At 45.5% G+C, this 26,864-nt stretch overlaps 1 protein-coding gene across 1 annotated transcript; it reads left to right on the forward strand.

The window, feature by feature from the left end:
* Positions 1-1,585: 1,585 nt before the first annotated feature.
* Positions 1,586-23,720, forward strand: sstr5 (somatostatin receptor 5). Its single transcript, XM_002932283.5, has 2 exons — positions 1,586-2,149; positions 21,011-23,720. The coding sequence occupies exon 2, from the start codon at positions 21,078-21,080 to the stop codon at positions 22,185-22,187; it is 1,110 nt and encodes a 369-aa protein (XP_002932329.2). The 5' UTR covers positions 1,586-2,149; positions 21,011-21,077; the 3' UTR covers positions 22,188-23,720.
* Positions 23,721-26,864: the final 3,144 nt, after the last annotated feature.

Below are 26,864 nucleotides of genomic sequence, written 5' to 3' on the forward strand. Positions count from 1 at the left end.
ATGAGTGCTGCCCTTGTTCCAGTATATATACAGTATATATATATATAGTAGCAGTAGAGCTATCGCACCCGCTATAAATAGTAGAAAGCCGCACCATATAAAGAAGCGAGCGCGGGCAGAGAGAGGCTGCTAGGGACACTCGCAGGATGGTAGGAGTCTCACTGCCCTGTGGGCAAGTCGTGAATAACAGAACTACAACACTGCCGATTCCAGGACTAGACGTACATTGTACCGGGGAGCCATGTGCTTATTACTGAGAGGCAACACATCTACATTTACATGGAGTACAAGCTCTTTAGACTACAGACTTGCTTTACCATGCCCACTTATAATGCATTCCCTTATTGCTATATCTGACAGCTGTTTTGCTTATTTATTTATTTATTTATATCAAGATTGGGAAACGTTAACATTCCCAGCAGCCCTGAGAGCACAGTCATCCATGGTGCGGTGAGGGGGGGGGGGGGGGGGGGGTTGTAGTTCAGCAACACCAGTAGGACTACAGGTTCATATGTAACTATGTAACTTGACAGGTGCATTATTTGGGAGGTTAGAACAAAACTAACTAATAACTACTTTTTGGTTCTATGCTGAGCATTTGAGCCCCCCTCCCAGGGTAACTAAAGCCTTTTCAGAACCCCCACTCCAATATGACACCAATATATCCAATATATATCCAATGTATCCCATATGACACCTTCCTCTGTATAACATGAACACTCTGTATAACATTAACCCTCTCTATAACATGAACCCTCTGTATAACATTAACCCTCTCTATAACATGAACCCTCTCTATAACATGAACCCTCTCTATAACATGAACCCTCTCTATAACATTAACCCTCTCTATAACCTGAACCCTCTCTATAACATTAACCCTCTGTATAACATTAACCCTCTCTATAACATGAACCCTCTCTATAACATGAACCCTCTGTATAACATTAACCCTCTCTATAACATTAACCCTCTCTATAACATTAACCCTCTCTATAACATTAACCCTCTCTATAACATGAACCCTCTGTATAACATTAACCCTCTCTATAAAATGAACCCTCTGTATAACATTAACCCTCTCTATAACATTAACCCTCTCTATAACATCAACCCTCTCTATAACATGAACCCTCTGTATAACATGAACCCTCTGTATAACATCAACCCTCTCTATAACATGAACCCTCTGTATAACATGAACCCTCTGTATAACATTAACTCTCTCTATAACATCAACCCTCTCTATAACCTGAACCCTCTCTATAACCTGAACCCTCTCTATAACATTAACCCTCTGTATAACATTAACCCTCTCTATAACATGAACCCTCTGTATAACATGAACCCTCTCTATAACATTAACCCTCTCTATAACCTAACCCTCTGTATAACATGAACCCTCTCTATAACATTAACCCTCTCAAGAACTGGATCAATCAAACCCCATTGGATTCACAGAGCCAGACTGGATTAACCTGTGCCTGGCTGATCAGCAGGGAGGTGGAGAGGGGGATGTTCATAGAGAGCAGGGTGTGTGTGTATTTCTCCTGGTTCAGGAGGGAAGGACACCCTGAGCAGCAAGCTAATATATACATTAGCAACGGCATCTAATCTCCACACCTCAGGCTGCAGAAGCACAGACAGGAGTCGCAGCAGATGCACAGACAGGAGGAACAGAAGCACAGACATTAGAAATAAAAGGACAGACAGGAGGAACAGAAGCACAGACATTAGAAATAAAAGGACAGACAGGAGGAAAAGAAGGGCAGAAAGGAGGAATATAAGCAGCACTTTGTACTGCAGAGAGCTATGAGCTGCCTGTAGAACTGTACCTGCATGTCCGTCACAGAGGCGCTAATAGCACCTTTCCATTGCGCTGCCCACATGCCCTGTGACAGTGATCCTCACTCGCTTGCCCTCCCATTATAAGCGATGCGCTCACCTACCGCCATGGGATTTGTCTGTTCGGCAACCACAGATACGCAAGGAGCGTTGCGCTGCGTCTTGGCGCAGGAGAATTGGTGACTGGGCGCATCGGAGACACCGGGCTGGGAGGCAAGGCTGGGAGTGCCCATATCAGCCTGAGAAGTGGCCAGGTCTCGCCACAGATGGGGAGTCGCAGATAGACAGACGCAGCCAGAGGAAGGTAAGTTTGGCGAATTGGCGTTGGTTTTGCATTTCGGCACCGAGTTGGCATCAGTAGCCCGATCTGAAGTTCTAATTGCACCAATAATAGGAATAAGTGCTTTATTTTCTCTTAAAATTCCCTAAGGCTGAGAACGCCAAGTGTCGCCTGCGACCGCTAGAGCTGTAAGGGAGCTGGAGTCGCCGACTGCCCGACACCCTGCGGGGACTTGTGTATCCCCTGAACATGGTCATTGCCGCTGGCTGCTATAAAAATTGGTATACTAAGTTGGGAGACTAAGTTGCTATGAGAGGGACAAGTCGCACACACAGTCCAGCTAATCAGACACCTGTAGCTGTCGCAGCGATTGCCTTTCTGCATTGGAATTTTGTTTGTGTTTTGTTTGCAATTACGGTTTTTTTTGTCACCTTCACAACCGTTTGTAATATACTTCCCCTGTTATATTGTCGCACTTTCCCCAGTAGCATTCCTGCATCAGACGCTTGTTGCTGGAATTAACACTTTCATTCAAACACACTGATACCCACACACGTCTACACACCCACATATGCACACACAGACATATTCACACACACACACACACACACACAGACATATTCATACACACACATACAAATCTCTGTAGTATGAACACACACTCCCCTGCCTGCCATGCCACACACTCACACACACAGACATATTCATACACACACACACACAGACATATTCATACACACACACACACACACAGACATATTCATACACACACATACAAATCTCTGTAGAATGAACACACACTCCCCTGCCTGCCATGCCACACACTCACACACACAGACATATTCATACACTCACACACACAGACATATTCATACACACACACACACACAGACATATTCATACACACACATACAAATCTCTGTAGAATGAACACACACTCCCCTGCCTGCCATGCCACACACACAGACATATTCATACACACACACAGACATATTCCTACACACACATACAAATCTCTGTAGAATGAACACACACTCCCCTGCCTGCCATGCCACACACTCACACTCTGTTCATTATAACGCTCTCCCTGACCTACTACAACTCATTAGCCCAGACACTTGCCAAGCTTATTATGTCGCCCCATAATCTGTTCTAATGGTACCATTAGGGGGTTCTGTTATTGCCCAGTTAATGCCCTAGGTATCCAGGCATGGCTCTCCCTATGGAAGTCTGTGCCTCAGGGCCCTGCTGGCCAGGCAGTTCCCACTGTTCCTTCCAGACACTGATTATTATAGAAAATACCAAGCAGCCACCACTAGATCTGATTTTAATTAACCCCTTCCTATAGGCATAAATAACAGTGCGTCAGTCTTTATCTTCCTGCTGGCAGGCAGGGGGTTAAGTCATGAAAGAACATGATATATGACTTGTGAGGAGCAGTAGCACAGTGCATATATGTCTTGTCAAGATAAGGCCCCCCCCCCATGCCTGTCACCCAAGGGAACCAGAGCTAAATGTTCTATATTCCTTCCTTATCATACCCCGCACATACTGTTTGCTCTTGGGCTCTTTAGTCTGCAAATGGCAACATCTCAGCCTCTTTGCATTGTGTTTCCCTTCCCTTATGTGCTGCCAGCTGGATAGAGATTATACTCTGATCATCTGTATTCCACAATCAGTGCATATAGATATTAATGGTGCAGCCTGCACTGATTTCTAAGCAGCCCGGCCAACTTCTTTCCATAATAGAAAGCTCCTGTTTATATAGTTCCAATGTTTATAGCACCCAGAACACATAGACCAATTATCAATAATTTCTTTACTGAGAACTTTCAATTTGATATTTAATTTCATTTGCAGTTGGTCCTTATTTAATCTGTTTTGTATTTTTTAACTATGTTCTTCAGCTATCCAGTATGGCATTGCAGCTGTTCTCTGACTGCTTCTCTATTAGTGACCATAGCAACCAGTTAGTGGTATGAATGCCAGAGTGGAGGATGAGCATAGGAAGGCAGGATAAACCTATACAAAGGGCAATAGATACATTTACCCTTATATTCAGTCTTTCAGTTACTCAGATAATTATAGAAAAGCCCCCAACACTCTGAATTCAGAGAGGGGCATGTACGGGCGCAGCATTAGAACAATAATGGAGCAAGGTAAAAATTTTAAAAATTGTGCACTATTTTTGCACTTTGCCCCTAGCACAGCACTGTGGAAGATGTTATTGGGGGTACCCAGCACAGCAGGGGCACCAAGGGCCACACAGTATTTGGCACCGGGGACCAGTTCAACTGAAATAGGAACCTGGGTGGTAAACATTTTGGGGGTCCAGTGCCCCCCTGGATGGATACATATGGCATACAAATCTATCATCTATCTATCTATCTATCTATCTATCTATCTATCTATCTATCTATCTATCTATCTATCTATCTATCTATCTATCTATAATCTATCTATTATCTATCTTTCTATGTATTTATCTCTAATATATCTATCTATTTATCTCTCTATCATCTATCTATTTATCTCTCTGTTTATCTATCTATCTATCTCTCTATAAATCATCTATCTATCTATCTATCTATCTCTAATATATCTATCTATCTATCTATCTATCTATCTATCATCTATCTATGTATCTCTCTGCTTATCTATCTATCTATCTATCTCTATCTATCTATCTATCTATCTATCTATCTATCTATCTATCTATAAATCATCTATCTATCTATCTGTAATCTATCTATCTATCTATCTATCTATCTATCTATCAATCATCTATCTATCTATCTATCTATCTATCTATCTATCTATCTATCTATTATCTATCTATCAATCATCTATCTATCTATCTATCTATCTATCTATCTATCTATCTATCATCTATCTATCTATCTATCTATCTATCTATCTATCATCTATCATCTATTTCTCTATCGTTATCTGTGTATCTATTTATCTATCATAGTGGGGCTAGGGTTAGCTACAAGCCTATTTTCTCATTATTACTTACTAGTCACACTGAGACTTGAGAAAGCTGAGTTGGAGTTCATGTTCACATGTTCATGTAATTTGGCCACTGAAGGACTCTTTATTACTAGGGTCTGTAAGGCATCTGCCATTCACCATCAGTCCCTGCCCCAATGGAGCTTACAATCTAAGGTCCCTATCACATTCCCATCAGTCCCTGCCCCAGTGGAGCTTACAATCTAAGGTCCCTATCACATTCCCATCAGTCCCTGCCCCAGTGAGCTTACAATCTAAGGTCCTTATCACATTCCCATCAGTCCCTGCCCCAGTGAGCTTACAATCTAAGGTCCCTATCACATTCCCATCAGTCCCTGCCCCAGTGAGCTTACAATCTAAGGTCCCTATCCCATTCCCATCAGTCCCTGCCCCAGTGGAGCTTACAATCTAAGGTCCCTATCACATTCCCATCAGTCCCTGCCCCAGTAGAGCTTACAATCTAAGGTCCCTATCCCATTCCCATCAGTCCCTGCCCCAGTGAGCTTACAATCTAAGGTCCCTATCCCATTCCCATCAGTCCCTGCCCCAGTAGAGCTTACAATCTAAGGTCCCTATCCCATTCCCATCAGTCCCTGCCCCAGTGAGCTTACAATCTAAGGTCCCTATCCCATTCCCATCAGTCCCTGCCCCAGTGAGCTTACAATCTAAGGTCCCTATCCCATTCCCATCAGTCCCTGCCCCAGTGGAGCTTACAATCTAAGGTCCCTATCACATTCCCATCAGTCCCTGCCCCAGTGGAGCTTACAATCTAAGGTCCCTATCACATTTCCATCAGTCCCTGCCCCAGTGAGCTTACAATCTAAGGTCCCTATCACATTCCCATCAGTCCCTGCCCCAGTGGAGCTTGCAATCTAAGGTCCCTATCACATTCCCATCAGTCCCTGCCCCAGTGAGCTTACAATCTAAGGTCCCTATCACATTCCCATCAGTCCCTGCCCCAGTGAGCTTACAATCTAAGGTCCCTATCACATTCCCATCAGTCCCTGCCCCATTGGAGCTTACAATCTAAGGTCCCTATAGAATAGAATAGAATATATCTTTATTGTCATTGTCACATTCCCATCAGTCCCTGCCCCAGTGGAGCTTACAATCTAAGGTCCCTATCACATTCCCATCAGTCCCTGCCCCAGTGGAGCTTACAATCTAAGGTCCCTATCACATTCCCATCAGTCCCTGCCCCAGTGAGCTTACAATCTAAGGTCCCTATCACATTCCCATCAGCCCCTGCCCCAGTGGAGCTTACAATCTAAGGTCCCTATCCCATTCCCATCAGTCCCTGCCCCAGTGGAGCTTACAATCTAAGGTCCCTATAGAATAGAATAGAATATATCTTTATTGTCATTGTCACATTCCCATCAGTCCCTGCCCCAGTGGAGCTTACAATCTAAGGTCCCTATCACATTCCCATCAGTCCCTGCCCCAGTGAGCTTACAATCTAAGGTCCCTATCACATTCCCATCAGTCCCTGCCCCAGTGGAGCTTACAATCTAAGGTCCCTATCACATTCCCATCAGTCCCTGCCCCAGTGAGCTTACAATCTAAGGTCCCTATCACATTCCCATCAGTCCCTGCCCCAGTGAGCTTACAATCTAAGGTCCCTATCACATTCCCATCAGTCCCTGCCCCAGTGAGCTTACAATCTAAGGTCCCTATCACATTCCCATCAGTCCCTGCCCCAGTGGAGCTTACAATCTAAGGTCCCTATCACATTCCCATCAGCCCCTGCCCCAGTGAGCTTACAATCTAAGGTCCCTATCACATTCCCATCAGTCCCTGCCCCAGTGAGCTTACAATCTAAGGTCCCTATCCCATTCACATCAGTCCCTGCCCCAGAGGAGCTTAAAATCTAAGGCCCCTATCACATTCACATCAGTCCCTGCCCCAGTGGAGCTTACAATCTAAGGCCCCTATCACATTCCCATCAGTCCCTGCCCCAGTGGAGCTTACAATCTAAGGTCCCTATCACATTCCCATCAGTCCCTGCCCCAGTGAGCTTACAATCTAAGGTCCCTATCACATTCCCATCAGTCCCTGCCCCAGTGGAGCTTACAATCTAAGGTCCCTATCACATTCCCATCAGTCCCTGCCCCAGTGGAGCTTACAATCTAAGGTCCCTATCCCATTCCCATCAGTCCCTGCCCCAGTGAGCTTACAATCTAAGGTCCCTATCACATTCCCATCAGTCCCTGCCCCAGTGAGCTTACAATCTAAGGTCCCTATCACATTCCCATCAGTCCCTGCCCCAGTGGAGCTTACAATCTAAGGTCCCTATCACATTCCCATCAGTCCCTGCCCCAGTGAGCTTACAATCTAGCGCTGCAAGGAAGGGGAGGTCATAGGACCACAAAAATACACCAAATATCGCACACTGAAATCTCTCAGAATGTTTTTTGGGTAAATCCAGTGCAACGTGTCATTGAGAGTCTTTGCATTCTGACGGTGATGTGAGTTCAGCTAAACCCAGCGCTCCTCACCCCGGGGAAGAGTCCATGGTTCTGCTATCAGTGAGCGTCGGCTTATGTAACTGGAGAGTTTATAAACATCTATAAAATAATAGTAGGAAAGTAGGAACATGATTGGCCCCCTGTAAGGTCCCCAAGTGCAAGTACAGATATTGTGTCCTTCTGAATTGTCAGCTCATCTCGACCAAACTGATTATCTGTCCCTTATGAAATCAGATTGATCATTGATATATTGATGGTTTGAAGCTGGGAATCCTGTGGGAAGGCTACATTAAGCCCTCTATCTGTGTTCCTAAATAAGTGTCGCTTGTTGGGCAACTTGGCCAAATGTGTGGATCTTGAAATCCATGGGCAAAGTTATCTTTAAAAAAAATGCCCTTTTATTTGTGTCTCAAAACAATTAGCCGCCTACTAACTACCACTTTAATCAGCATTGGCTGGATTCAGCTACATTGTTTCAGCAGCCAGAACCAGCAGTGTAGCCTCAGTGACAATGTGGCGTTACTTCCCCTTTAAAAAAAATATTTCTGTATTTTCATCTCTTGCCAGGCTCATCCGATATCTGTACAGTGCGTCTGCCTTATCTCGGTTAATCATTGATGGCTAGTTGGATAGCAGGGATGAACTTTCCCTTGCTGAGAGCAGAGCAAATATTAGAGGATATGATGGGGGGGTCCCATTGTAATGTGTCTCCGGGGGTAAGGGGGCCCTTGTTGGTGGCCGGACTGGCATGGCGTGAACTAGTGAGTCTGCCAGTTGCACAGGGTGCTTCCTGTACGGGCAGTAACTAAGTAACATGGAGTCAATGGGAACTTGCCTGGTACTGAGTGGGTCGATCCAACAACGGAAGCCTTGAACTCTACACACTTGGGAGGGGGCAGTTTGCTAATACAGGGGGTGGATATCCTGTCAAAGACTAACCCTTACACAACCGGCTGTACTCTTTTACCATGCCCATGCAATGTGCCCAGCAGCCCTACAGGGGGCACTCTAACCCAAAATGGTCATTGTAAAATAACCATGGAAGATCATTTCAATCTTATATCGACCAGTAATTCTCCAGCTGAACTGCCAGTCTCAGTATTAGTTGGCATGTCCGCCCCCTGTGCTTAGGAGTGAAAGGGGTAGTATCCCATGTCAGACTGCGCCACTGAGATTCTAAAAGATCTAAATGTGCTTCTACTGGGGGGAGATGGGGTGGCCGGCAGAGGGAAGGGGTGGTGGGGTTCTGAAGGATCCAAGGGTCTGCAGTCAAACCATGGCATTATTGCCCATTATATACCCTTACTAGGTTCTATAGTTTTTGTAGCCTTTCAGCCATGGCTGAACTACATTTCCCAGCATCCTCTAGCAGCTCAGAAACCATAATTCCCAAGAAACTAGCATGCCAACCCATCTGTTCTGGACTCCTGACCCAGTAATTCTGAGCTTATTCCATTCCAACAGCCTAAAAGTAGGACAAAGTGTTCCTTTTGAACATTATACCCATACCCCCCCCCCTTCCCTTTGTCTCTGCCATATTAGCCCTTTTATGTGCCATGGAATAAAGAAGATTAAAGAGACGCGCAGGGCAGCCTGAGACGCTTCATTCATTAGCTGCCGGATACGAGACGGCCGTGGGCACTGGGGTCTTGATCAGACAGTTCCCTTCCCCATTGAACTTCATGTCATGCCAACATCTTGATCAGTCAAAGACAAGCCCAGCTTTCCCTGGTATCCCCCCAGCGCGCAGAGGGTAATATCGCCCCCCGCAGGAACCTTGTCATGCCACTGTGACATCAAGGGTTTATAGTAAGTGCCAAGGCAGCGTGCCAACCATCTCCTTTGTTAGCAGTCCAAATGCTGATTACTCAATGTTATTTCATCTCTATGTCTAATGTGGGGTCATGGGGTTTACATGGCGTTCGTCACCATAGGCAAGTGCCGAAATACAGATAAGGGGGCTCATTCGCAAGGGCAAAGCACTAAGATAGATGCAGAACTTTGTACTCTGGGGCTATTCACAAAGGTACTTGCACCCATACATGCTTAGAACCTTACGGTGAGCGCCAATGCCTAATGGTCCAGCCTTGAGCAACTGGTAATTCTAGGGTTCCCAAGATTCCCAACTCAAGATTAAGTGACTGGGGGGTGCCAATATGTTGGGTAAACCCCAGGGTCCCATCTTCCTCTTCCTATAGGACCCAGAGGACAAGGTTGCCCCCCTACACACCCCTAGATCAACTGCCGGATTTGACCCCAATCTCCAGCGGTGGGTGAGGGAATTTTTTAAAGCTTTTTCTTTATGTATATATATATATATATATATGCAATTGTGGGCTGCCCTGTAAAGCTGCTTCCTTGGCCACCGGCCCATGGGTGTCTATATATGGGGGCCCCCAGTGAGTACAATCACTATGCACCACTAACAGAGGCTTGGCACTCTTAAGGGTGAAGACACATGGAGTCGCTTAGTAGCAGCTACTTTTCACGGCTACTAAACCCCAGAAAATCCCCTGCCATAGACAATACTGAGAATTGCCTCTGCTAAAACACACGTAGAAACAATTATCAGTAAATGATCAGCATTGTCTATTTCTGTAGCCACTACAAATAGCTGCTACTAGTAGCTCTGTGTGTCTTCACCCTTAAAAAAACTTCCCCAACCTGGCGGACCACCCTGGGACATAATATTAGCAGTTAGATTCACTAGGGGTGCCCAACATATGGAAACCCCCCCAAGAAACAGAGCCTCAGTGGGTTGGGCTGTATAGCAATGGAATTGTGGGAAACATGCTGCATTGTGGGTAAATAAAAAACATTATTATTTCATAGTGGAAGTCTAAATTGCTGCTGTAGGGATTACACCCCACTCTGCCCTCCAACGACGTCTTGGCATCGAATTTCTGTCTGCTGTCACTTCTTTTCCCCAGACTGCCCGTCGCTGCCAGTTCCCTGAAATACACACAGATATACAGATTATTATTATAAACACTCACCATTTGCGTTAGCGGCAGAGGGAGCTCATTGGGGTCTCCTGGGGGCTTGTTCTGGTTCTAGGCAGTGAGCACACATCAGTAAATTCAATTGCCATCTGTTTGGGGACGTGCTTACTATTGCTAGCAAAGCTTTTCTTCACACAGCACATGTTGTCGCCCCATGCCAAATATTGTTGCACTACAACTCCCACCATTCTGTAGCCTATTAAGAACTAAAGCATATTGGGATGTTAGATATTCCAAGGTGGCTGATTCTGATTGGAGAATTCTCTTGAATCTGTAATAAGTAGAGATGTAGCGAACTAATTCGCGCGAACATTGGGGGCGCTGCGTTTTTTCTCTGCATTTTTCTCGCCACACATGGCGTTTTTCAGCCTAGTACTGGTGTAAGCAAATCCCGTTTCCATGGTGCTAATAGTGCGAAATAGCAAAATACGCCGCGTATTTCCGCTAGGTCTGCCAGCTGCCTTTGCGTATACATAGGAATAGCTTGCGGTTTTACGCAACGCTGTGTCAACAACGTATTTTTCAGAGAAATGTTTGCCCTTGATCCCCCTCCTGCATGTCACTGTCCAGGTCGTGGCACCCTTTAAACAACTTTAAAATCAGTTTTCTGGCCAGAAATGGCTTTTCTAGGTTTTAAAGTTCGCCTTCCCATTGAAGTCTATGGGGTTCGCAAAGTTTGCGAATATTCGCACTTTTTGGCGTAAGTTCGCAAACTTTTTTTTTGAGGTTCACTACATCCCTAGTAATAAGGCTTTGGCTGCCCTCTGTGGAAAGCTAGGGGGCGCTAAAGATTTAGGGAATTTTACATCCCTTTTAAGTGCTTAAACCATACCCTAGCATGCTTTCCTATCTGATATGCAATGTGCTAAACCCTGCTGCACTGCTCAACCAAACTTTACTCAGTTGTTGCTGGACTACAAATCCCAGAGTAATGGAACATATAATGAAGAGTGAGGCATGCTGGGAGCTGTAGTCCAGCAACATCAGGGTTGTATTCTTAAAGCAATATTGCACAATAAAACTTTTCCCCAAATCCCCACAGCCAGCGGCTGCTTTAAAATGCACAAAATCCCCCAATGAGAATCCCAGCTGATCTGTGTAAATCCGGCTCCCTGTTCTCTGTTCCTGCAATTGGAGTTGGGAGCATTAAGCCCAGTTTCCCAGCACTGAACAAGTCTGTCCCTTTATCCCCATGTCTGATTCCTGTGCCATATAATGAGGGGGAAATAATAACATAATTATCTCTATATGTAAGGTACCAGCAAGATGGCTGACACAGTGCTGGGAATCAGCATTCTCATTGGTTAATTCTCCTGCATCTTTAATGACGTTTTTGGTTAGTAGAATTCTCTTTGGTGAATTGGTTTCCATGTGTAATTACTAGTGATGAGCGAATCAGTCCTGTTTGGCTTCGCCATAAAATTTGCGCAACGGCGAAAAATTAGTGAAACGCATTTGTCTCGCGTTTTTTTTTGTCGCTGCATCTTTTTTGTCGCCCGCGTCTATTTTTTTTGTCGCCCGCACTTTTTTGATGCGACCGTGCCTTTTTTGCTGTGCCCGCGCCCAATTTTGCTGCGACCGCGCCTTTTTCTGATGTGCCAGTACCCAATTTGCCACGCCCGTGCCCTTTTTTTGCCGTGACCATGGGCAATTTGAAGCACGACAAAAAACATTTCCGTGCGCCGAATTGTTCCGCGGTGAATTTTCGCATACGTTTCGTAAAACAATTCGCCAATGGCGAAATGCGGAAATTCACTGCGCATCCATGCCTGGCGAAAAAATTTGCTCATCACTAGTAGTTACGTTTTTTTTTTTATCAACTTTTATAGGGAACTAGGGGGCGCAATGGCTTTCTGGTTAGGTTTAGTGGCCCTTAATTGTCCCTAAGAAAAACCAACACCAACTTTTCCTATGATTCCCTATGATTTTGGATTGTCCCAAGCAAATTGCTGCTAGTTTGCTGCTGATTAGCACTGTCTTTGCCTCAGGCTTACAGATAAGGAGGAGTTTATGAGTTAAGTAGCCTTTTTCTACAATATTTGCTGGTGTCACGTGGCGGCACACTTAGCTACTATCAGCGCGCACAGTGATACATGGCTGATAGGCCGCTCAGCGCTGGGCAGGATGGCGGCGGAATGGCTCATTTCCCCGTGAAGGCATTATCTGTTCACGCTAAGGTAATGGCATGTTGGCAGCAAATAACAGTAATTATAGCATAAAGGGAAAAATCTGAGTGAGTCTTTCCAATGCAGCCATGAATGGAGGGAGTTGTAGGACGATAGAAATGACTGATACAAAGCAGGGGTTTATCAAGCCTGACAAGTGGCCGCCACCATCTGGGACTCGCGGGATACAGAGACAATGGACTTCAGTTCTGCGCAGTACGGGGAGTTGGCAATAAAAGGGCAATTAGTATTCCGAGTATGAAACCGCAGCCGCCACGCGCAGGGGCTCCCTACAGAGACCGCTCTCATGCTGCTTACCTGGAAATGCGCTTTATCTGCCTTGGAAATAATAATAAACTCCATTTAGTGCTTAGGGGAAAATCTTCATATATAATAATATATAGTACAGCACGGGCATTCCCTGTGGCACCAACTGTCATTTGTATTCTTTAAACTCTCTCATCTCACACAAGAGCCACTGGATTCAGTGCTGCCCCCCATGCCTGAATGTGCCATTCAGCCTGCAGCCTTGTGCCTTTATATGGGCACAGAACCCCTCAGTGACTGCTAATATCCTTATCATTTACAGTAGGGGGTACATTATCCCTTATAATACATGAGTGATACTCAGAGTTCCCTGTATAACTCAGCCTGCAGCCTTGTGCCTTTATATGGGCACAGAACCCCTCAGTGACTTCTAATATCCTTATCATTTACAGTAGGGGGTACATTATCCCTTATAATACATGAGTGATACTCAGAGTTCCCTGTATAACTCAGCCTGCAGCCTTGTGCCTTTATATGGGCACAGAACCCCTCAGTGACTGCTAATATCCTTATCATTTACAGTAGGGGGTACATTATCCCTTATAATACATGAGTGATACTCAGAGCTCCTGGTATAACTCAGCCTGCAGCCTTGTGCCTTTATATGGGCACAGAACCCCTCAGTGACTTCTAATATCCTTATCATTTACAGTAGGGGGTACATTATCCCTTATAATACATGAGTGATACTCAGAGTTCCCTGTATAACTCAGCCTGCAGCCTTGTGCCTTTATATGGTCACAGAACCCCTCAGTGACTGCTAATATCCTTATCATTTACAGTAGGGGGTACATTATCCCTTATAATACATGAGTGATACTCAGAGTTCCCTGTATAACTCAGCCTGCAGCCTTGTGCCTTTATATGGTCACAGAACCCCTCAGTGACTGCTAATATCCTTATCATTTATATTATTACAATGAATCTGTTCATTTGTGACCATCACCAAAAGTACAATTAAAGGGCAAGTTAATATTGCCTATTATCTCCTTGCTCACTGGACTGTAAGACAAAAATGGATTCATTTTTTATTTTAATTCATTTCTCCCCATCATCGGAGCCTCAGCAATTTTCATCTTTCAGAAACCATCTGCCATGCACTGCCACCTCCGACTGGCGCCCTATTTGCAAATATAATTTCAGCTATAAACAAACTCAGTAATGAAGCTGAATTTAGCAGCCTTCAGTGCAGAGTTATTAGGAGAGTGAATCAAATGCCCCTTTATAAAGATCTAACATTTGGGTGCAGTTATGAGTAGCAACCAATCAGATTGCACTGGCCTGATCAAAGCTAACTGCTGATTGGCTGCTACAGGTTACTGAACTGATTGAAAATGATTACATTGAGAGCCACTTGTTATTTTGTTTGCATAGGGCTCCTATAGCTTTCCTGACGACTTCCTTGACTGCTTCATGTTGGGAAAGTGACCAGCAGGTGGCGCTGTTGTAACAAAATGCATTCATATTAACAGTACATGTTCCTCCTAATATCTTTGAATAAAAAATAATAAATGTAAATTGTAAAATTGACCCAAGAGTCTGGGCCTTGATTTGTTTGTATGCACTGGGAATCCTATGATCCCAGGGGGCGGCCATTAATTCTAAAATGGCAGTTTTCTATTTAGGATTACCCAATGGCACATACTCCTAAAAAAGTATATTTTTATGAAACTGGTTTATTTAGATGAAGCAGGGTTTTACATGAGCTTGTTTATGCAGTATATTTATTAAAAGACCTACATTGTTCGGGGGTAGTTTTTCTTTAAAGATCCACCAATCTCTGCGCAGCAAGGTCCAAACAAGGGGTAGATAGAAGAGGCACGTGCCTAGGGTGCTGTGGTGGTGGGGTGCTAGGAAAGTACCTCTTCTGCACCCCTAGTCTGGTCCTTTGTCGTCCCACTGTTGGCTCCTCATTTCTCCCCACCCCCCACGTCAGCACCCATACCCAAGTATGCTCCCATAGGGTCGCCACCTTTTCCCCCTAGTAAACTGGCCTGTGTTGAGGAAGGGGTGGCGGTGATGTCGTGGGTGGGTGTGTGGGGGGATGGGGAATAGGAATGTCGGGGGCGTTGAATTTGCTTAGGGTCAAGTGGTTTGGAGAGGTTAAAAGTAAGTGCAGCAGTGGGAAAAACTTAGGAAATAGGGGGAATTGCAAATTTATCAGCAGTTATATTGGTAGCCATGTGACTTACTGGCTGGGTGGCAACTGAGAGGTTCATTAAAATTGTTTGGGGTCTGTATGGGGTCTGAAGGGGGCCTGTATGGGGTCTGTATGGGGTCTGTATGGAGTCTGTATGGGGTCTGTATGGGTCTGTATGGAGTCTGTATGGGTCTGTATGGGGTCTGTATGGGGTCTGTATGGGTCTGTATGGGGTCTGTATGTGTCTGTATGGGGTCTGTATGGGTCTGTATGGGGTCTGTATGGGTCTGTATGGGGTCTGTATGGGGTCTGTATGGGTCTGTATGGGTTCTGTATGGGGTCTGTATGGGTCTGTATGGGGTCTGTTTTGGGTCTGTATGGGGTCTGTATGGAGTCTGTATGGGTCTGTATGGGGTCTGTATGGGGTCTGTATGTGGTCTCTATGGGTCTGTATGGGTCTGTATGGGGTCTGTATGGGTCTGTATGGGTCTGTATGGGGTCTGTATGGGTCTGTATGGGGTCTGTATGGGTCTGTATGGGGTCTGTATGGGGTCTGTATGGGTCTGTATGGGGTCTGTTTGGGGTCTGTATGGGGTCTGTATGGAGTCTGTATGGGGTCTGTATGGGGTCTGTATGGAGTCTGCATGGGTCTGTATGGGGTCTGTATGGGGTCTGTATGGGTCTGTATGGGTCTGTATGGGGTCTGTATGGGGTCTGTATGGGGTCTGTATGGGTCTGTATGGGTCTGTATGGGGTCTATATGGGTCTGTATGGGGTCTGTATGGGTCTGTATGGGGTCTGTATGAAGTCTGCATGGGTCTGTATGGGGTCTGTATGGGTCTGTATGGGGTCTGTATGGGGTCTGTATGGGTCTGTATGGGGTCTGTATGGGGTCTGTATGGGTCTGTATGGGTCTGTATGGGGTCTGTATGGGGTCTATATGGGTCTGTATGGGGTCTGTATGGGTCTGTATGGGGTCTGTATGGAGTCTGTATGGGGTCTGTATGGGGTCTGTATGGGTCTGTATGGTGTCTGTATGGGGTCTGTATGGGTCTGTATGGAGTCTGTATGGGTCTGTATGGGTCTGTATGGGGGTCTGTATAGGGTCTGTATGGAGTCTGTATGGGTCTGTATGGGGTCTGTATGGGGTCTGTATGGGGGTCTCTATTATTATTATTATTATTAACATTTATTTATAAAGCGCCAACATATTCCGCAGTGCTGTACAATAAGTGGGTTACATACATTGGACATACAGAGTAACATATAAAGCAATCAATAACCGATACAAGAGGTGAAGAGGGCCCTGCCCAAAAGAGCTTACAATCTACAAGGAAATGGGTCTGTATGGGGTCTGTATGGGGTCTGTATGGAGTCTGTATGGGGTCTGTATGGAGTCTGTATGGGGTCTGTATGGGGTCTGTATGGAGTCTGTATGGGGTCTGTATGGAGTCTGTATGGGGTCTGTATGGGGTCTGTATGGGGTCTGTATGGGGTCTGTATGGGGTCTGTATGGGGGTCTGTATGGGGGTCTGTATGGGGTCTGTATGGGGTCTGTATGGAGTCTGTATGGGGTCTGTATGGAGTCTGTATGGGGTCTGTATGGGGTCTGTATGGGTCTGTATGGGTCTGTATGGGGTCTGTATGGGTCTGTATGGGGTCTGTATGGGGTCTGTATGGGGTCTGTATGGGGTCTGTATGGGTCTGTATGGGGTCTGTATGGGGTCTGTATGGGGTCTGTATGGGTCTGTATGGGGTCTGTATGGGGTCTGTATGGGTCTGTATGGGTCTGTATGGGTCTGTATGGGGTCTGTATGGGTCTGTATGGGGTCTGTATGGGGTCTGTATGGGGTCTGTATGGGGTCTGTATGGGTCTGTATGGGTCTGTATGGGGTCTGTATGGGTCTGTATGGGGTCTGTATGGGGTCTGTATGGGGTCTGTATGGGGTCTGTATGGGTCTGTATGGGGTCTGTATGGGGTCCTGTATGGGGTCTGTATGGGGTCTGTATGGGTCTGTATGGGGTCTGTATGGGGTCTGTATGGGTCTGTATGGGGTCTGTATGGGGTCTGTATGGCTGGGGTCTGTATGGGGTCTGTATGGGGTCTGTATGGGGTCTGTATGGGTCTGTATGGGGTCTGTATGGGGTCTGTATGGAGTCTGTATGGGGTCTGTATGGAGTCTGTATGGGGTCTGTATGGGGTCTGTATGGGTCTGTATGGGTCTGTATGGGGTCTGTAGATAAGCAAACAATATCCCAACACCAGTCCTTTACGCTGTGCATATGTCTGCCCGAAGTGCTGCGCAGCATTGTCCCTTTAAACAGAACGTCTGGAATGAAAACAATGCTGAGAGGTACATTGGCACAATCCTTACTATTGACTTGATGGGGAACGCGGAATAAATAGAGGGGCTCGCACAAAGCGTGAGCAAGAAAACATTCCTGGTATTTAGCGGCGCAGATGAAAGAGACTGGTGACTGCAATTAGAGAGGATTTTTATGGTCCCACATGGGGTGAAATTTGCCCGTCTCTGTCGTCTTTTTTTGTTTCCTATTTTTTATTTGTTTTGTGAATCTTTTTGTTTTGTTATTCTGTTTTTTTAACCCAGTTGCTAGGCTACGGCTGCTGAATAAATTGCAATAGAAACTCTTGAGAATAGAAAGGACAGAAAGCATTATGGCTGAATAATAAGGACGGTGATGTTTGTGGTGCTGATAGGCTGCCCGCCCCCCCCCCCAGGGTAAAGCATCCAGTCTCCCAACTCATCAGATGTGGCCCCTCCATGCCCCCCGCCCACTGCTCCCTCATGTCCCCCCTCCTCGCCCACTAGCTCTCGGGTGGGAGACTGGTGGGGGGGGGTACGGTAAAGCGAGAGTGGAAGTGGACCCATGGTCCAAGCCCTCTTGTGCCCTGGCCAACCCCCCACAACCACGGGGTCTGCTTCCTCTATAGTTACAAAAGTTCAGCTAGAAATTCTCCTAATCACACATAGTGGATCCTCTGTGGGTTTCTCCAACTGCCCCCCACTGGTGTGAGCAGGTCTGGACTGGGACTCAAAATAGGCCCTGGTATTTCAAGTTTACAGAGGCCCAAATAGCCCCCCCCCCCCCAGCCCAATAAATAGTGACTATGGCATCTTACAGCAGCCCCTCTGGCATTTGCTAGAACCCACAGATTGCCAGCTAGGCACATGCCCCATTCCACCAGACATTCTTGTTTTTTGGGGCACCTGAACTTCCACACTCATTGAAGTCAGTGGGAACTATGAAAGGAACCCAAGCAACTGATCCTTCTAATCCAGTGATTCCCAAACTGTAGGGCTGATCCCCTCCCCCTCAAGATGGACCAAGAACTTTCACTGGGGAGCCAGTTAGGTGATGTTTTGGTTTCTGCCCAGAGCCTGGCTAAGTAGTAATGGCACACATGGTCTGCATGATAACTCAATCACCCCAACACCACTTGTTGGGTGAGTTTGCACGGTCTTAACTCCCTCCCACCACTCAGTCCGTACTCTATCATCCCGCTTACTCCCATCCTTACTTTTCAATTGTACCCCCCACCCAGTTACACCCAAGGTACATGCTTCTGTTGGCTTTCCATAGTTCCTACCCTGATTCTGCCTTTCATACTCCTAAAGCCCAGCTTGAAGGTCAGTTAGAGTGAGATGTGGAGGTGAACACTTATTTGCTGTCCTAGATAGGCTTGGAACAGACAGTGTCGGACTGGGAACCCAGGGGCCCACCAGAAAACCTTAAACCCTAGGCCTGCTTTCCAAACTATTTTTCCTCCTTTCCTCTCACCCAACCTCTTTATTCCCCTAGTCTCTTTTATTTACATGCTAGCATCTATTCTTCCATCTATTTCTACTCTTCCTTCCCATTCAGAAATAGGGAATGACCATGATACAGGCCAAATGGTCAGGAGCAGGAGGGCCCACTGACACCTGGGCCTACCGGGAGTTTTCCTGGTATCCTGGTGGGCCAGTCCGACACTGGGAACAGAGGCTGAATGACTGTAACCTTGTTATAAGCTAAGGAGGCCAACTAAGCCCCAAAGGTGGGCATGACCCACACAAGTCTGAACATCATTGTTCTAATGAATTGATGGGCATTAAATCTAGCGGGCCCAGTACTAAGCGCAGTGTTGCCAGTAGGTGCTCCACCGTGGCACTGAGCTGGAACAACATATCAATTTAGCATTAGCTGCTCCTGGTAAGACTGCAAGAACAGATCTGGGAGCTCTCCAGGCATCAGAGCTCATCGGATCAGAATCCTTTTCCCTGGCCCACAGAGATATCAGCATTCCAGTACCCAAGCGCTCATATGTCTTGACCTTCAGATAAGAAAGAAGCTTTGTAAGACTTACACAGGGCTATGCTGTGTATACTACATTTTCTTTTTTTTTCTATTTATTTTTGTATTTGTCCAATGGGAATATTACAAGGGAATGTATAATTGCTTTGCTTTCACTTTATTTCCATAGGCTTCTATAAAAGTGTTATGTGGGCAAGCCACCATTGTCTTTAGGAGGAGGAGCCTTCTTGAATATAGATATATAGTGTCATGGCCAGATGAACAGGGTCAAAATGGAACTCTCCATAGCTGGACTATCAAGATTCACTCATAGCCTGTACAGAGAGATACCATAAAACTATGGCAGCATAGGGATTCCCCTGTACTAAGCACAATTCAGCAGGAACAGCCCCCTAAGTTTGCTCATAGCCTGTACAGAGAGATACCATAAAACTATGGCAGCATAGGGATTCCCCCGTACTAAGCACAATTCAGCAGGAACAGCCCCCTAGGTTTGCTCATAGCCTGTACAGAGAGATACCATAACACTATGGCAGCTAGGGATTCCCCTGTACTAAGCACAATTCAGCAGGAACAGCCCCCTAAGTTTGCTCATAGCCTGTACAGAGAGATACCATCAAACTATGGCAGCTAGGGATTCCCCTGTATTAAGTACAATTCAGCAGGAACAGTCCCCTAAGTTTGCTCATAGCCTGTACAGAGAGATACCATAAAACTATGGCACATAGGGATTCCCCTGTACTAAGCACAATTCAGCAGGAACAGCCCCCTAAGTTTGCTCATAGCCTGTACAGAGAGATACCATAAAACTATGGCAGCTAGGGATTCCCCTGTACTAAGCACAATTCAGCAGGAACAGCCCCCTAAGTTTGCTCATAGCCTGTACAGAGAGATACCATCAAACTATAGCAGCATTGGGATTCCCCTGTACTAAGCACAATTCAGCAGGAACAGCCCCCTAAGTTTGCTCATAGCCTGTACAGAGAGATACCATAAACCTATGGCAGCATAGGGATTCCCCTGTACTAAGCACAATTCTGCATTGGCCACCATGTAGAAGTACAGGAGTATAAATATGGATCAGCTACACTTTAATTAACCTGCCTGATATTGAGGGGAGGGGTCGGCCCAAACGTTCCTTTTATCCCTCGTTTCATACCGCAAACGAACGCACTTACATTGCTTCTGACTTTCCCGCCCCCATATTCATTTGCTTACTAATATTTTGAAAGTGCTTTTGCCATTTAAAAGCCGAAATCGAATTAGATTCTTCGTTGGCTCTGCTAATTAAACGCACCAACGCATTTCAGCCGGGGAGCTGCCAGTTTGATCGATTTAGAATTAATAACAGAAAACAGGATTTGTGGGTTTTTTTTGTAGTTTTGCAGAAAAACGTCTTTTTTTTCCTGTTAAACAAATGCAGCAATTAACTCTTTCTGTTTCTTCTCTATGTGTTTCAGAGGGAGGCATGTTACGGCCGATAACTCCTTTTTGGTTCTGAAGATCCTGCTTAATTGGGCCGAGAGAATGGATCCACTTCCTCTGCTAATGGCTTCTAATCTGGAGGCGGAAATGAAGGACATAAATTTCACCCTTTTCAAAAATGCATCTGACAACAAGACAGTGGTTGACCCTTCGGTGTCCGGCATGAGTTCCTTTATCATCCCTCTGATCTACCTTCTGGTGTGCGTCATTGGACTTAGCGGTAACACGTTGGTCATTTATGTTGTTCTGCGCTACGCCAAGATGAAGACAGTCACTAATATTTACATCCTGAACTTGGCTGTGGCCGACGTCTTGTTCATGTTGGGTTTGCCGTTTCTCGCCACCCAAAATGCCATTTCTTATTGGCCATTCGGGACTTTTCTGTGCCGACTGGTGATGACGGTGGATGGGGTTAACCAGTTTACTAGCATCTTCTGCCTCACCGTGATGAGCATTGACCGGTACCTGGCTGTGGTTCACCCCATAAAGTCCACCAAGTGGAGAAGACCTAGAGTAGCGAAACTCATCAGCGCCACGGTATGGACTCTCTCTTTTCTAGTGACTTTGCCAGTGATCATCTTTTCCGAGGTCCAGCCAGATTACCACACTTGCAACATAAGCTGGCCGGATCCAGTAAGTGTCTGGGCTGCTGCTTTCATCATCTATACTTCAGTATTGGGCTTCTTTGGACCTTTATCGGTGATTTGCCTCTGCTACCTTCTCATTGTCATTAAAGTAAAGTCCTCGGGTCTTCGTGTTGGTTCCACCCGACGTAGAAGGTCTGAACGCAAGGTGACGAGAATGGTGGTCATCATTGTGGCCGTGTTTGTCTTCTGCTGGCTACCTTTTTACATCCTTAATATAGTCAACTTGTCTTTCTTTGTGCCCGAGGAACCGGCCTTTGCAGGAGTTTATTTCTTTGTGGTGGTCCTTTCTTACGCCAACAGCTGCGCCAACCCCATCCTTTACGGCTTCCTCTCAGACAACTTTAAGCAGAGTTTCCAGAAAGTTTTATGCCTACGCAAAAGCAACGGCATCAAAGACGCCGACCTGACCGAGAACAGGCAGGAGAAAAGCAGTCGCCTCCAAGAGACCATGCTCCCGTCACGGAACTCGGAGTTTAATGGCCACATGCAAACCAGCAAGGTCTGAAATGTGACCCCCCCCACCCTCTCTTTCCCTCTTCAAAAACATGTAAAAAAGCAAAGAGCACTTGAGGCAAAAAAGAAAAAAAGGGGAAAAAATGCCGCTTTTATGAAATGGAAATCGAGAGTGAAGCACTGAAAGGATTCGGGAGAGAATATATTTAAAGATGAAAGGGTGTATATATTTAATAGGGGCTGGAGATTATTCACAGTATTTCAGTAGCTATCACCTTTGGATCCATTTTCTCTGCTACCAGTGATGTTTTTGCCTTTCTATCTCGCCATCTATGCATTATCCAAACTGTCCAAAGACCAATTTGCGGAGGCTCTTCCGACCCCGCACACATTGTATTGCTTTCTTTTTCTCCGATAATGTGCTTTCTGTCCAAAATTGGAGCCAACAAAACCACCCTGTCCAGTTCACGGTCGGGTTAACATTTCCTTTTTGCAAAATACTGATCCGTGAAAAAACATTCAGCACTTTCAAGAGGCTGCAAGGAACGGCGCCCGATGCTCGCTGGCCTTTCTTTATGTTAAATACCAGAGGGGCACGTGTTGTGTAATGAAACTGTGGGTTAGATGACTGACAACAAATCCATAAAGGACAAGGTTATCATTCATAATCGCAATCATAAAGGACGTTGAGGTGCTTCTGACGTAAGGAAGGGGCTTCAAAGGAGAAATGTGAATAAGGAATGGTCTAAGCCTGCATGTCAATTGTCATCTCTGCATGGATGAAAAGTCTTTTGATGATCTGCAGAATGGAATAAAATGTAAAGAGTCATTGGGGTGTATAGGGGCCACGTTAATACGGGCCCCTGGTATGCGCCATATTGCCTTGTTCAGAATCTTACAAGGAGACTAGTGATGAGCGAATTTTTGGATTTGCAGCGAATTTCCACATTTTGCTATTGGCGAATTATTTTGCGAAACTTCGGTGAAAATTCGGCGCACAGAATTTTTTTTGTCGGGTGTCAAATTGGGCGCAGTTGCATCTAAAAAAGCACGGGCTACAAAAAAATAGTCACGATGCTACAAAAAAGACAAAAAAAATTGCGCGGCAAATGCGTTTTGCAAATTTTTCACCGTTTCGCGAATTTTCTTGCCGTTTGGGACAGATTCGCTCATCACTAAAGGGGACCTTATGTCCCCCACTAGCAGGGTTCTTGCTGGTCAAGTAGGGTTCTGATGGGGGACCTGTAAAGTAGGCATGCCTGTTTGGTACCTGTAATCCGGCACAACTGCTTGGGTTGCAGGTTTGGACATCCCTGACCCATAACGTCAAATGAAGTCACAGTAACCCATAGCAACCAATAAGCAATCAGCTTTAATGGTCAGTTTTTAGTAAGGTTAATGAAATCAAGTGACAATTTTATTGCTATATATTACTAAAACGGGCAAATTTCATTACAGCAATACCTCCACCCCACTCTTATTCCAGATCAACTAGAAGAAAATGTGCCTAGAGCAAATTAGTAGGCAAATGTATTTATTTAATGGTAAAAAAATGAATTATTCACACTTCAAATCTATATAAAAATTTACATTCCCCCCCAAGGCAAATGTTGAATGCTCACACCAATAGTAATTAGGCTCCCGCCCATAGGAGATCAAGACCTTCTTGTAATAACTTTCCGGTTTCCTATACAACTGCAGTATTACACCGGGGCGCCAGGCATGATATTATTATGGATCCCCAGCCTGTAGCAGCTTGTTATCAACTAATAGCTGATGGCTGGGGAACCGGGAATGCTATTAAGACAGATGAATGTATTTTTTTAACGAGGTAATGTGTTAACATTTGTTTGTTCACCTTTGTTTTGTCAGTGTAAAGTAACAGAAAATGCATGGTGTTCCTGTTGCAGGGCTTCCCTGCTTTATGGAAGGGTGTTTCTGCCTTGTCTGTAGGACATGGACCAGTGAATACAGCACTGCCAGCATTCAGCAGCAATGTATTCATGATGGGAGGGCAAGGCACATAGGCTTTCCCCTTCCTGCCCCACCTGTCCTATTACCTCCCCCTATGGCAGAGGGTAATAACAGGACTGGCCTGAACTATGGGGTTCAATCTAGTGATCTTACACTTCTATTTAGGGGCATAGTAACAGAGGGAAGAGACAAACCACTGTATATTTTGGAACTGCTGCTTCAATGACTAAGTTGCTGGTTTTGCAGGAAAATGGATGTGCTAGGGCCACTTGCCATGACTTTGTTGCCCCCTTAATGCTTACTGTTCAGAATGGGCATCCAAAACTGAAGCTTAATCCCTTTCTATATTGTCCATTTACCTTCTAGGTAGCCATGAGTGTCTATTGTCCTGAGTCATGTTCCCCAACCAGTGGCTCCTGAGTAACATGTTGCTCCCCAACCCCTTGGATGTTGCTCCCAGTGGCCTCAAAGCAGGTGCTTATTTTTGAATTTCTGGTGAGGAGGCAAGTTTTTGTTGCATAAAAACCCAGTATAATGCCAAACAGAGCCTTCTGTAGGCTTCCAGTCAACATAGGGGCTATTAAGTAGGCAATTATAGCTCTTATTTGGCACCCCCAGGAACATATTTCATGCTTGTGTTGCTCCCCAACACTTTTTCCATTTGAATATGGCTCAGGGGTCTAAAAGGTTGGGGATCCCTGTGACCTGAGTCCTCCTCTGAACATGGTCATCTTCACTGGTCATTATCTTATATAGGGCCAATATTTTCCACAGCACTGTACAGAGAATACACATCATTCCCATCAGTCCCTGTCCCCATGGAGCTTACACTCTAAGATCCCTATCACAATTTTATGAGAAACCAATGAACCAACCTGTATGTTTTGAGGGTGTGGGAGGAAGCTGGAGTACCCAGAGAAACCCACCCAAGCATCGAACCTAGGATTGAAGAGCTTTAATACATTATAAATGGCTTTTCCTTTTTAAATGCCACTATCCATTCCCAGAGGCTACCTAGGCACTCCGCTCCCGTGTCTGGAGTGTGAGAGGCAAAGAGATTAGGAGGAGACCGGCTCGGACTGACCTTGCATAATGTAGAATTGATGAAGTGTCTCCTTAATTACTGTTTGAACAAAGAGCTGCCTGTAACCTAGAGCAGCCTCTGGCCTGTTGCTCAGCTGGATATACTGCTAAACCGACACCATGGCTGCTCCGTTCTTCATTGTTTAGGCTTACAGAACCAAATATATTCTAAAAAAAAATACACGGAACCAAAATATATCATCCCCTTTGGAGCTGCGGCGCTGCTTCTACAATGGAAAAGTGATCCATTAAATGAAGTGCCTGTTAAATCCCTCTGCAGGAATTCTGAGTTATTGAGCTTACAAGAAAAGTATACATTCTGTTATTACATTTATTTACCATTAAAGAAGATGTCAGTTGTCAGGGTGTAGCTTATTATGAGAATAATGCACCCCCTGGGGTAAAATAGAAGAATATTAGAAGTCACCAAGGAGATCCATGACCATACAAAGTCTCCGAACTTGGAAATGACTTCTAATTATATTATATTATATATTTATATATAATATATAATATATATATATTATATAAATATATATATATTTACAACAAGGGGTATGTTATTTCTTATGTTAAATGTGTTTTAGTCTTTCATGTGACACAAGTAACATTAGAAGGATAAGAATATAAGAGGAATAAGAATTTAACAGGTTATGTACGTGTATTTTCAAAACATACAGGCAGGTTAATGGGTTTCCCATGGAACTGACACTCATGTGTGTGACTGTGATTGGGACCTTAGACTGTAGGCTCCACTGGGGCAGGCAGGGTTGTACTGGGGGGTGCAGGGCCCACCGGGGATACCACTGCAGGGGCCATGCACCCCTCAAGGGACCCCCGCTGTGCCCCCACAATAATAGCCTCTGGGAAGCGACTGTGGCTGTGGGATAGCAGGTATAGTAGGGAGAGATGGTGCCTATAGTAGCAGTGAGGGGGATAATAGCCTCTGGGAAGGGACTGGGGCTGTGGGATAGCAGGTATAGTAGGGAGAGATGGTGCCTATAGTAGCAGTGGGGGGATAATAGCCTCTGGGAAGGGACTGTGGCTGTGGGATAGCAGGTATAGTAGGGAGAGATGGTACCTATAGTAGCAGTGGGGGGATAATAGCCTCTGGGAAGGGACTGGGGCTGTGGGATAGCAGGTATAGTAGGGAGAGATGGTGCCTATAGTAGCAGTGGGGGGGATAATAGCCTCTGGGAAGGGACTGTGGCTGTGGGATAGCAGGTATAGTAGGGAGAGATGGTGCCTATAGTAGCAGTGGGATAATAGCCTCTGGGAAGGGACTGAGGCTGTGGGATAGCAGGTATAGTAGGGAGAGATGGTGCCTATAGTAACAGTGGGGGGATAATAGCCTCTGGGAAGGGACTGGGGCTGTGGGATAGCAGGTATAGTAGGGAGAGATGGTGCCTATAGTAGCAGTGGGGGGATAATAGCCTCTGGGAAGGGACTGGGGCTGTGGGATAGCAGGTATAGTAGGGAGAGATGGTGCCTATAGTAGCAGTGGGAGGATAATAGCCTCTGGGAAGGGACTGGGGCTGTGGGATAGAAGGTATAGTAGGGAGAGATGATGCCTATAGTAGCAGTGGGGGGATAAGCAGAGAAGCCAGTGGAATGGAGTTGAGGAATCTATGCCTGGGCAATACAATAAGTATAATGTAATTTTTTTTAAACT

This window comes from Xenopus tropicalis, chromosome 9 (assembly GCF_000004195.4).
Source record: "Xenopus tropicalis strain Nigerian chromosome 9, UCB_Xtro_10.0, whole genome shotgun sequence".
Taxonomy (NCBI): domain Eukaryota; kingdom Metazoa; phylum Chordata; class Amphibia; order Anura; family Pipidae; genus Xenopus; species Xenopus tropicalis.

What these genes read in the sequence shown, in the direction of transcription:
- sstr5 (XM_002932283.5), top strand. Translation starts at nt 21,078, where the DNA reads ATGGATCCACTTCCTCTGCTAATGGCTTCTAATCTGGAGGCGGAAATG.